Source organism: Ochotona curzoniae, unplaced genomic scaffold (assembly GCF_017591425.1).
Source record: "Ochotona curzoniae isolate NIBS_2020 unplaced genomic scaffold, NIBS_Ocur_1.0 scaffold_461, whole genome shotgun sequence".
Classification (NCBI taxonomy): Eukaryota; Metazoa; Chordata; class Mammalia; order Lagomorpha; family Ochotonidae; genus Ochotona; species Ochotona curzoniae.
In genome coordinates, this window is record NW_024467120.1 from 6,714,342 (window position 1) to 6,727,602 (window position 13,261).

Consider the following 13,261-nt stretch of genomic DNA (forward strand, 5'->3'; position numbering starts at 1 on the left):
CTGAGTCCAGCTTCTTGTAATGCACGCTTCCAAACCCAGCAGGTTATGCCTCAACAGTTTGAGTGTCTGCCACCCACATGGCAGACAGAGTGCAAGTTTCTGACTCCTGGCTTTGTGACTTCAGGCATTTGGGGAATGAGCCAGTAGGTGGAAAAATCCCCTGATTGGTTGTATGCTCTCTCTCACTCCCTCCCACTCTCTCTTTCATTCTGACCTTCAAACAAAATAAGTAAATAATTTTGTAATCAGCCATGCACTCGGTTAACTCAACACACTTCTACAATGATAACCAAGAGGTCAGTTTTCTCTTTTCATTTCTCTTGCTTCAGATTCTGTTAGAATAATCCTCTCTTAAAAACGAAATCATACTCCAATGTAGGATAGAATTCCTTCAACAAGCCTCGCTCAACGTGGCCTTGTACAGAGCTGTACTAAAGGGGAACAACCTGTCCTGTGCTGTCTCACTTATTTTTAGCATAGTTGATGATTTACTGTTGCTTATCTAGGCTTGGCTTCACTGCCCAATGACCTGGTTTCTCCTACAATAAAGGAGGAAAGCTCCTGCATTGCTCTACGTCATCCTCCCAAGCCAACCAGATGGAAAGTCAACAGTGAAAGAGAAAGAAAATGATGGTGGGCCAGGAAACAAATTAAGATTTTTGCATGTGTAGGAATCAATTTGTGAATGACAGAGGTAAACTACCCTGGGAGCAGGAGACCATGGAGAGCTGAATTGACAACTCCCAACAGAGCTGAGACCACAGCAATGATCCCTAATTCTTTTCTCCCGTCTCCAGCCTCTGATACACAATTCCTATTCAGGCCTGAAAGAAAAAAAACTACCGTTGCTGGGCTCAGCATGGTAACCTAGCGGCTAAGGTCCTCGCCTTGCACGCACCGGAATCCCATACGGGCGCCTGTTCTAATCCTGTCGGCCCCACTTCCTACCCAGCTCCCTGCCTGTGGTTTGAGAAAGCAGTCAAGGACAGCCCTGAGCACCCACGTGGGACACCCAGAAGAAGCTCTTGGCTCCTGTCTTCAGATGGGCGCAACTCTAGCCTTTGTGGCCACTTGGGGAGTAAATCAACAAATGGAAGATCTTCCTCTCTGTCTCTCTCCTCCTCTCTGTACATCTGCCTTTCCAATAAAAATAAAATAAATCTTTTTTAAAAATCACTGTTTCTTTGTGTGTTTCTTCAGGGCTTACCATCCTTTCATTTGTTTATGAAATATTTCAGCACATTTCCTAGTTCACCTACACAACAGTTAAGACAGAAATTGCAGAGTTGGCATTATGGTGCAGCAGGTGAAGTTTGCATTTTGGAATCCAACTCCCAGATCAGAATGTCTAGGATGGAATCCCAGCTCCCCTCCTCATGCATACTTGGGGAAGCACCAATTGACAGCTGACATAATGTGGGTCCTGGCTACTCATATTCCCAGATTGAGCTGTGGGTTCCTAGCCCAGATCCCGTTGTTGTGGGCATTTGGGGGAGTAAAGAAGCAGATGGAAACTCTTTGTCTCTCTCTGCCTTTCAAGTTATAAATATTTCTTTAACCAATGGAGATTTAAGATGAGAACGACAGAATAATTATATGCAAGGCCTTGGAAGTCACCTGACTTCTAGAAACTTCTAGAAGTTTCCATAAGATGGATATAATAATGGTACTTAAAAAAAAAAGACACTTGATAGGTGCCAGGGGTGTGGTACAGAAAGTTAAGCAACCACTAGTGATATTGGCATCCTACATCAGAGCACCAGTTTGAGCTTTAAATATTTCAATTCCAATCCAGTTATCCGTTAATGTGCCTGGTTGGTAAAACAGCAGAAGACAGTCCAGGGACTTGAGCCCTTGCTACTCATGAAGGCGCTCCAGTCAATTTTAGGGCTCCTAGCTTCAGCCTGACCCATCATCAGCCACTGCAACCATCTGAAGAATAAACTAGCAGATGCGAGACCAATCTCTGTCTCTCCTTCTCTCTCGCCACTCTCCCTTTCAAGTAAACAAAATAAATGTGTATTTTAAAGGGCTCTTCAAAGAATTCAATGTAACTGTCCATAGAATATGTGGCACAGTGCCTGGCAATCACATGTCAGTGGTTAGGAAGATGGCTGTCACCTCCAGCTTGGTTAGGACATTGATTGAGACTGGAGACATCAAGTAAACATACAGACCACTCAGGTGGCATCAATAACGCCAGGATTCTGAGTCCACAAGCTCATCAGCCAACAACAGCTCTGAAAGAAGGATGATGTGGGCCCGGCAGCAGTGAACCTCAGAGCTGAGGCACTTAGAGGACAGTGGAATTCCCCTCCCAGCGTGGGGAGTTCCACGGTAGTTCATCCAAGATTTGCTTTTGTCTCACAACCGCGAAGGGGTTCACCAATCCAAAGTTGGCTTTTCTTGCATGGCTCTAACCTTTTAACACACTAGTTAATTTGGACATCAATGGACTGGAGTTGGTAATCCTTAGAGCATAACTTGGGCTACAGTGGGGTCTCATTAATTAGTACTACTTAGTAGGCAGAAATCAACCAGAATTATATGCTAAGCCCTCCACAATGGTTTTCTTTAATATAAACAGTAACTAGAGCTGGACTAACACAGCGCTCAGCTCAGCTTTAAGGATTAAATTTATAATCACATATAATTAGTGTATCAATTATATGTAAATGGTGTTTTAAAGAGATTGATAAAACAATTACTCAGTGAAGCAGTTTAAATATTCCCTGATACACTATTCATTGCTTCCTTTATTCATAAATTATAGAGGTTCATTTCAGCTCAGCCCATGCAATCTAAATTAACAAACTTTAAATTGAGGCCACACAAATTAATGAAGTATTTCTACTGAAGCTACCCCAAAAGAGAAGGGATGGGGGCAGAGATAAAGAAAAGGAAGTAAGGGGAGAAAAACAGTGAAGTTCACAGAACAAGCTGTCACAGAGTGACTGTTCTACTCCCAATGCCCCAGGTATGTCCACAGAGCAGGACCCCAGGCGGCCGTGGGCCCTGTCACCTGCTGGCCGCCGAGGCACCTGCCAGGTGCTTGCAGGTGTTTGGGAAGTAACTACCAGAGGGCGGGGGCTTGTTGTCTCATGTGTTCACTCCCTTTCATGAGAGTTTCTTCTCTCTGACACTCTCTGTCCTCTCCATATAGCTCTGATTCAAACAAATAGTCATTTCATATTTGCAAACATTTTCATTTGCAGCTTAAAACCTAAAGCATGAACTGAGAGAAGAGAAGCACAGTCTACAAGGTGCTGGCTCTCACCGATACGGGCTAAAACTAGAAACTGAGTCCACGAATCTGGCTGACCGGGTTAAGTCAAGCTCTCCAAGGAGCACCAGGTCCCTTTCAGCTAAAATGCTTGCCCCCATTCCTGAAAGGCTGCCAAGTGTGAAACAAACACAGCCAGGTTTATCACAATCCGTCACCAAATGCTGCGAAGTGTGCCCGAGAGCTCACCGCACACGTAAGCAAACCTTTACACTGTTACAAGCATAAAACTATTGCGAAAGAAGAGTTAAAAGCTTAATACTGTAAAAGTTATCCCACAGCAGCCAAAAAAAACATGTGATAAAACCAAATAAAGGCAAACTTTCGACTTGAAAAAAAAATCTCTGGCAGTCAGCATCTTTCTGAGATGTAATTCTTAACTGTGTTGGAGCATAGCAAGTTAAGAAGCCACTTGCAATGCCCACATCCATTATGAGAACATTGGTTCAAGTATCAGCTACTCCATGTTTCTGATCCAAATTCTCACTAATTTGCTTACAGAAGCACCAGATAATGAGTTAACGGCCCACGCACCCAGGCCCCTGCCACCCACAGCCCGGAGAGTTCTAGGCTCCGGATTTCTGTGTGGCCAGTTTTAAATATTGCAGGCATTTGAGGGAATTAAAGGATAGAAGATCTCCCCTTTTCACTCTCTCTCCTTCTTCTTCTGCTTCTATTCTCTCACAGTTTCAAATAAACAAATATTTATTTAGAAAAAAAAATAAACAGTTTCTTGACGAAGTGCAACCTAACCTAGCATGTGTGTTAGTCAAACACATGCAATGCATATCCAGTGGTGCCTACAATCCAAGAAAACTACAAGAAAGCAAGAGCATTATGGAATTTTCCCTTAACTTTCCACTGCACTACAATGGCCACACTTGCTTGGTGCAAGGTGAAGCTTACACGTTTTGACACCTGTTAATGACACTGGATTCAAACACTGGCCAGGCTTATTGCTTTGCTTACCACAGGCGAGGTTTGCAGGGGGTGGAAAAAAACACAATGTTGGGAAGTCAAACCGACCCTGGCTCTACTGCCTTGCAATGCAGAGCAGGCCATTTCTGAGTAGGTGATCCAAAGCGTTGTTCCAGCTGAGCCTTCCAAGGAGTCTCCTTATTTCCTCCCTCATTCAGAGCTATTTCATCAAACTCACCTAATGTCCACGCAAAGTAATACTTGGGCTTGGAGGCTTGGGTGACAATATATAAGTAGCAGAGCTGAGTCCAAAAGTTCGTTTCATGGATAAACCATTCTTCAGTAAGGCACGTGACAGGGAAAGTCTTCGTGAGCGTCAAAAACAAAAGGAGGGACACCAAGGTGACGCATAACTTGCGTATCACAGCTCCCTGGAAATGGGGGAAACCAACACAACCATTCAGAAGCTTCTGGAATGACAACAACAGATTTGACAAAGATATTAAAAAGAGCATTGCTCCAACAACTGCTTTGGATTGCTCCTAAGAGAGCTTTTTTTTTCCAAGACAAGGGGGTCTGATGACGACAATTAGGATGAGGTGCTATATTTAGGTACAGACCAGAGCACAAACACTTGAGCACTGGGTACATTCAGAATGGAAGGGAAAAAAATCCTCTAAACAAAGGGGAGACTTCATCATCCAAACTGGAAGAGAAATGGGCAATATTACATCTGTTAATTTTCCATTAGTAAAAAAATAACTATTTGCTTCTACTTCTGTAGCCAAGTCCAAGTCCTGTCTCTGCTTCTGGTCCCAGCTGTCTGCCATGTGCACCCTGGGAAGCTCCAGGGATGACTCGAGTACCCTGCCTCCCAAGTGAAAGAGGCAGACTCAGCTCCACATGCTTGGCTTTGTCCTGGCCCTGCCCGAGCTATTGTAGACATTCAGCGAAACAAGCCAGTAGACAGAAGGTTGATCTCTCTCTCTCTCTTTTCCTCTATATGAAGTCATTTTCTGACATTCGAGAGAATGCCATTCAACAGATCACTGTTTTCAATGTCTCAAAATAAACTACATGGAGGTAGCACTGTAGCATAGTAGACCAAGCTTCCATCTCTAGTGCCAGCATTCCCATACAGACATCAGTTTGAGTCCTGGATGTTCTACTTCCAGTCCAGATCCTTTCTTATAGCCTGGAAAAGCAGCAGAAGATGGTTCAAGGCTTTGGGCTCCTTCACTCATATGGGAGACCTAGAGGAAGTTCTTAGCTCCTGGCTTCAGATCAGCTCAGCTCTAGCCATTGTGGTTATCGCATGGTAAACCAGTGGGTGGAAGATCTCTCTCCGGCTCTCATTTTCTTTGAAACTCTGTCTCTCAAACAAGCATAAAATAAATCTTCCAAAAATAAAGAAATAAACTACCTTTATTGCAAATATGGGCCTAGCAATAGCATCTCCTTTAGAGGGTGGCTTGGGCCTAAAGATAAATATTGACAAGATCAAGTGTTAGCCACAATTGTGACAACCACAAGAGGCACAGCTCCCAAGGGCCAGACTCCAGCAATGTTGCCCAGCCGCACACAACATGCTTCAACCAAAGATATCCTCATCACTTCATGGGCTGAGCACAAACACACAAGTGTCTCCCAAAGTGGCAAGACACCCTAAAAATACTATTTTTGTTTTTTTTAATTTATTTGAAAGATAGATTTGAGAGAGAGAAGAGGGAGAAAGAGAGAAAGAGATTTCTTATCCACTGGTTTACTCTCCAAATGGCCACAATGGCCAGAGCTGAGCCAATCTGAAGCCAAGAGCCAGGAGCTTCTCACAGAGTCTCCACATAGATTCACAGGTCCAAGAATCCAGGACGTCGTCTGCTGCCTTTCAAGGTCTTAAACAGGGAACTGAGTCAAAAGTGAAGCAGCTGGGATCGAACCGGCACCCAAATGCATTCCCAGTACTGCAAGCAGAGGATTAGTCTATTATGCTACTGCGCCAACCCTTGTTGTTGCTGTTTTTATTTAAATAATTTTATTTTTATTTTTATTTGAGAAGCAGATTTTACATAGAGAGAGAAAGAGATCTTCTATCAGGTGGTCCACTCCCCAAATGGTTGACATGGTCAGAGCTGAGCCAACCCCAAGCCAGGAGCCAGGAGCTTCTTCCAGGTCTCCAGCATAGATGCACAGGCCCAAGAACTTGAGCTATCCTCTACTGCCTTCCCAAGTCACAAGCAAGGAGATGGATCAAAAGTGGAGCAGTTGGGCCTCAAACTGGTGCCCATATGGGATGACAGCGCTGTAGGCAAAAGATTAGCATGCTGAGCCACCATACTGGCCCCCCAAAATGATTTTTTTTTAAGTAAAATCATGAGAAACCTGAGAGGTCTCCGGTACCAGATACCCCCTTGAAACACGTGAGTGGCTCTGATGCCTCATGGCCGCAGTAACTTCACTCCCCAGTCGCTTTCCGTGAAGCAGCTGAAGCTGACACCAGACAGCACAAAGAGCTCACCTGCGTCAAAACTTCCCAAAGTCATGAGTAATTAACAAGCTACCTTAACTTCAAATTCATAACTTGTTGCTTGGACTTTAAGTTATGCAAGACTTAACTCAAATTATCTTTGTTTTCTTCCACTCCCAATTTTCATCATTCCTTCAATTAATTATAATTTCCCTTAAATATAGCACATTTTATCAGACTAAATATATTCAAAAGTTCAATAAATTATCCTAACATTGACGAATTTGTTAAAATGAAAATATTATTTCTAAAAAGCTATCTTAAGTTCTCTCTCCAGGTCAATAAGACCAGGTCAAGAATGCCAGTGGGGAACTGGTCTGGTCCTAATTTCCTGCTAATGAGACAATAGGGATGGTTCAAGAATTTGAGTTCTTGCCACCCATGAGGGAGACCTGTATCGAGTTCCTCACTCCTGGCCTCAGCCTGGCCCAACCCTAACACCTGCAGTCATTTAGGAAGTGAACTACAAGATGGGAGGTCTCAATTTGTTTCTTTGCTTTACAAATAAATAAAAAAGAAACAAAATTTCAATAAAGGGTAAATTTATTTGATACAATTTTCAAAATGCATTTGCAGGTTTTTTTTTATTATAACATGCATGGGGGGGGGGGGTTGGTACTGTGACAAACCAGGTAAAGTTGCCTCCTGGCGTACCAGCATCCCAGCTGCTCCACTTTTGATCCAGCTCCCTGCTAATGGCCCAGGAAAAGTGGCACAAGATGGGCCAAGCATTTAGATCCCCACCACCCACAAGGGAGACCTGCATGAAGCTCCTAGCTCTTAGTTTTGAACTATCCCAGGGCTGAGCATTGTGGCCATCTGGGGAGTGAAGCAATGGATGGAATACCTCTCTCTCTCTCTCTCTCTCTGTCTCTCTCTCTCTCTGCAAATGTGCCTTTCAAATAAATAAGTAAAACTTTTGAAAAGGCCATTTGCCATGAATGTTTTGAATATCCCTTATATACATGAATTTGTAAAAGACTTCACACCAGATAAACCTATCTTTTATTCCCATAAACTTCTTGAAGCACATTCATACGACTTATTTTTTGCTGTACGTGAAGCTCAATTCACAAAGAATACATTCATAGTGTTTGAAACGTGGTAAAGGCATTCTACATGCACTTAATATTGGCTGACTAACTAATGAGTTGATCATTTATATATTCCCAGCCACCAAGTTCCTTTGCAAAAATAAACACTCCTTGGTCCAGCTCAGAGAACTGCTACCACTAGATCTCAACACAGGTTGCGCTTCCCTAATCCCAGAATACAAAATCAAAGTATTCCACAACCCGGCACTTGCTGAATGTCAACATGATGCTCAAAACATTTTGAATTTTAGAACATTTCCAATTTCAGATTATTACAGGAGGGATGCCCAGGGCTAAAACCGCCTATGCAGAGATCCCTAAATCACACCAAAAACGGCCCAAATCTGAAACACATCTGGTCCCAAACATTGCAGAAAAGGGATACTCAACCGGTACTAATATCTTAAACAAATGAGAGAAAAGGTTATCGGCCAAGCTATTTCCTCTAAGCTGTTTGGATTTGTAATTATAGCAGTTATTATTAAAAGTCAGCGTGGCAGCAAAACCCCATTCTCTGAATATCTAGGTAAATAATTGGCACTGAAAACTTACAGTGGGAGAAGGTTCTGGGCAGCTGGGAGGGAGGCGTTGCTTCCAGTTCACTTCCAGCAGCTTCATCTGCACGTGTCTCCCCTCAATGAAGGCCACATAGTCAGTGAAATTGTTACAAGGGCCTGCTATGACACTCATGAAATTCAGAAGGTAGCTTAAGTATTCCAAAAATGAAGGTTTTACTCTGAAAACATAGTTGAAATGCTCTTAGGATTGATTTTTTTCTGCAGAATTTAGCAGCTTGCATATCACAAATGCAGATGTTACCTTTGTAGATTACTGTAGGTGACAAGGCTTTTCCTTGCTCTGTAGACTACCAAATCCATGGAAGAGAATCTTATGGTAATGTATAGTGATGGAGTATTGGGGTCTATCATATACAGACATGGGGGTATAATGGAACATGCATCCCTGCATCCAGACGAAAGATGGATTCCCAATGAAACTGTTGGACATGTGTAGACAATGGGATGCAGGACTGTCTGACATTGTCTGTACCAACAATGTTGGGGTACAGTTAAATAGAAGACTGACAGAATTATGATCCCTTATGAAGGACTACACTATTGTAACAAAGTGGGAAAAAATCTGATGGGGGTGGGAGTTTGGGGGGCAATCCCAGCCTATACAAAATCGTACCTCACAATTCAAAATTCGAAATAAAAATATATTTAAAAAAAAAAAAAAGGAAGTTAAATGGAGAGGATGGTCCCAGGCACACTGTGCTCCATAGCGCCCTCTGCTGGCAGACTAGAGCAGCAAAAAGCAGCGCAGGGTCTACAGTAAAAACTCCTTTGGCTGGGAAATGTTCATCATAACAGGTAATAAACACAAGGCAGGTGGAACTGGCCATTTGGCCACCATTCTGGGGCTCACTGAAATGCTTCGAAAGGGAAAAACTTCCTGCCTGCCAAAATAAATACATAACAGATATTGGGTGGATCCAGTTTCCACTGGAAGAGGCCATACGAAAGGACTGCTCAGCAGTGTCTGTGTCGCCCCAGTAGGCAGGCATGAGTCCTCAGCAACAGGCCAAGGTAGCAGCGAGAAAACAATCCGGAGAGAACAGAGCTCCGCTGTGTTTGGTGGGTATTTGGGGAGACTTGTTCTAATGGCCACGGGAAGTGTGCTCTGGATCTCTGCTCCCCACAACGCTTAGCAAGGAACTCAACTCATTGAAATTCATCCCACGGTCTCCTCGCTTCCAAGTCTCAACTCGTTAACGAAGGAGCCAAGACTTCATCTCCTGTGGCCTTCATTCCCCAGTCATCTCTGAATGTGTTCTTGCAGGACCTTCCCTCCCAGCCCTGCCTCCTCCACCCCCGACCCTCACGCCACCCTGCGTGCCTGGTTCTGCCCCACAGCAGTGCTCCCCTCTCCTTGCTCCCCCTCCTCCTTTAGACACGCTTCCTTCTGCTCCAGCACCCTCTCACGCCCCGTCATCCCACACAGCACCACCCTCAGCCTTCCTCTTGTCCCCTCTCATGTTCTTCTCTCCAGCCCCACATTCCATCGTTTTCAACACCAGTGTGTAATACACCAATGTGCTCTGATAATTACCACGTTGTTGAAGTTCCCTTTCACTTGCCCAACAGTGAAAGGGGATCTTACAGCACTGGCACGATCACAGATCCACACACAGTAGGACCCAACAAGCCTGCCACTGGGGATCTATCCTTCAACTGCACCCAAGCACTCCCCTGCCTTACCACTTGTAAAAGACAAACTGATACGCCTACCCAGGAGCCCATCGGTGTCAGATTCAAGAAATAAACCTTATATGCTGGATATGGGACCGAGAGAGGGTCTTGTTAACCTTAACTTACTTCACAGCGAGCCGCTGCTGCTCGGCAGAGAGGTCTTCAGCTTTTCGACCTAATCCTATGAAAAAGAAAAAAAAAAAAAAAACAATGTAGATATGCAGTATCCGTGCACTGGCATTGGCACATAGCTTGTGTAGGTGCTGCCTGGGATGTTGGCATAAATTTGAGTCGCGGTTGTTCTACTTCCAAACCAGCTCACTGCTAACGCACCTAGGCAAGCAGCAGCCGGTGGCCCAAGTACATGGATGACTAGCACCCACATGGGAAGCCCAGGTGGAGTTCCAGGTTTCTGGCTTTAGCGTGACTCAGCCATGGTTGTTGCAGCCAGTTGGGGAGTGAACTAGTGAATAGAAGACCTCCTCTTTTCTCTCCCTCTGTCTCCAGTCTCTCAAGTAAGAATAAAAAGTAAATCTTGGGGGAAAAAAAAACCCACACGAGATATTGATGTTACAAAAGTTACCAAAAATCTGATCAAACTTATTTGAAAAATGTGATGTATCTTTGCTCCAGGAATCATGAAGAATCCTGCACTGGATCACAGAGTCACCCAGTAGCAAGTGCACAGGACGAGCGGATCATTCGGAGGTTACGCGCAGTTTGGATGGAGTTCTCTCCATCTCCTACCCTCACCTTTCCTCACCACTTCGTATGTTTCACTACAACGGGTCTTCTAAAAATTGACAGAGAATCATATTGTGAAAAAAAAAACTACAGATGGTCTTCAAAAATGTTTTAGCACCCAAACTGATCTTTTCATTCCATTTCCCAAGGACCATTAGAAGTTCTCTCCCGAATAAATCTTCTATCTTGCTGGATACAGTTACCTGGTACCTGCTGAGAGCCTAAGGACAGGATCTAACAGGAAAAGCAATAGGGACTTTCCTCTCCCACAAAGAAAGTCAGGAAATGCAGTCCTGAGTGCTTGGAAGACACAAAGGAATAATGAGAGAAATGTTCTTATCACTCATTCATAGCAGAAAATTCCCCCATCAAACCACCTCTGTGCTTCCTATAAAATGTGCACATGAACTTGGAGTCAAGGAAGCTGAAATGTTATAAATAAAAGTCACATTTAAAACTGTACACTCAGCTAAGACTGACAATAGTCACCAACTATGAAGGCAACTAAAAAGAAGCCTCAGAGAAGGCGGGGTGTCTCTGGAATTCACTTTTTCCTCCCACACACAAGGGGGAAAAAAGAAAAAGGCAAATAAACACTTTGCATCAAAAAGGGATGTTCTGAGAAATAACATAAACTGGGAATCCATAAAAAGTGCATTTCGGCAGTTTTTAAAATTTCACTCTTAAAAAAAGAAATCTTCTTAAATTTTTTTTTACTCTTTTTCTAAGAGCTTACTAAGTACTACACCTCTAAAAATTTCAGAAGTTAAACTTGATGTTTGCTGTTGGTTTATGGGGGATAATGTCATCCTATAACCACCCTCAAAAGTGTGACCATTAGGATTTTGATCCTGGAAGTCACACATTGGAAAAACCAATATGGTACTGGGCAAACCAGATGGCTGATCTCTAAAAAGACTTCATCCTAGAGCTAAAATTACCAAGTTCTTTACACAGTGACAAAAATTACCATGCCTGAACTAGGAAGAGATGGGGTCAAATGAAATTCAATTGATTCTGAAGCTTTAAGGAGAAAGAGAGATCCACCTTCTCAGTCCATCAACAAAGACATACCAACAGTCACAGAGTATCCGGCAAAGCAGTGCAAATCTGCAGAATATACTATTACTAATTGCACTGGCACCTCTTAAGCCCATATTAATATCTCCCACCTGGATAATCTTCATCTTTCCAGGAACCCAATTTGAGCTGTAAGCCATATACTCCATCCATGTTCAGGAAGAGCCCGAGCAAAACAAATCTCTAATTTTATACAAACAGAAAATGTCTCTTTCTCTCACCTTTCACAGGATCAAGCCAATCTCATTAGATAATTTTCCAAGTCACATAAACAACTATCATTTAAAAATTATTCGTCAGACGAAGCTGTTTGAATTTTTTTTTCTTTTTTAGCATCTCCTGGGCATCCCCAAAATGAAGCCAAAGCCAAAAAGGAGCCCCCCACCCCTGCTGCCTTTGTTTTTCTTAACAGATTTGGAAATGACGGGCATAGAGCACAGAAAATTAACTTCCATTTAACATGTCGTAAAGATAAACAGAAAGTCCACTCTTCTGAGCACAAACAGCTCAGGAAATGTAGACTCAGCAGGGAAATGGTGAATAATAGCTGGAAAAGTAAAAGGCTATACTTAAAGGGGCCTGGAAATTTTGAACAAGATAAAGTAAGATCTGCCAGCAGTTTTTAAAGCTCGGACTGCACAGAGTGTAAAAGGTGGAGCTCTGAATGTCAGGCTCACTGAAAGCACCAAAGGCGGGGTTGTTTTTCTCACCGTCATGAACTTGGAAAGCCAAGGTTGTGATCTTCTGAGTAACAATCATCAGGGGCCTACAAGGACAACAGAAAATATCCAGATGGGCAAAAATACCACAAGAAAACATTGCATTCCATTCCTCTGCCTGGTGGGGTGTTTGAAATCTTAAAATTCATTTTTGAAAGATATAAAAATGTATTCAAGTCCCTTTATCTGTAGATGAAATGACACTGAGTGACAGTGTCCTGCAGCACAGTTTCCTAAAAGCCATTACTCAAGCAGTGTCCCCGGGCCCAGGCAGACATCACCTGGAAAGAGTCAGAAGATACAGTCGCAGCCCCCAGTCCAGACTGAGGAAGCCGCATCCTGCGGGTTAATACAATTAGCAGGGAATTCCAACATGCAGTGAGAAACACAACAGCCCAGTGCTGTGGTTCCACTAGAGGGATTAACACACAAGGAAACTTGTAGTTCATGGAAAACAGAACTACAAAAAAATGTGAAAGCCCAAGCATATGAAGGTTCTTCAAAAAATTCTTAAATGGCACATTGTGAAAACATTATGCGTGTATTTCAAACATTTTTGTGCCATTTTTCCATTTCTCGGCAAACTTTCTGAGGTATCCTGTGCTGTCTGTTTCACCCAGGTATGCTCTCATGTGCTCTGTTCTATT

General features: G+C 43.3%; 1 protein-coding gene across 1 annotated transcript in view; it reads right to left on the reverse strand.

The window, feature by feature from the left end:
- MBOAT1 (membrane bound O-acyltransferase domain containing 1) overlaps nt 1–13,261 on the reverse strand; it is a 96,260-nt gene that overhangs the window by 18,695 nt on the left and 64,304 nt on the right. The window contains exons 5-8 of the mRNA XM_040967723.1: nt 12,606–12,661; nt 10,198–10,252; nt 8,372–8,555; nt 4,440–4,632 (exon numbers count right to left, since the gene is read on the reverse strand). Coding sequence (XP_040823657.1) covers nt 4,440–4,632; nt 8,372–8,555; nt 10,198–10,252; nt 12,606–12,661 — 488 coding nt within the window. The remainder of the gene's footprint in view (nt 1–4,439; nt 4,633–8,371; nt 8,556–10,197; nt 10,253–12,605; nt 12,662–13,261) is intronic.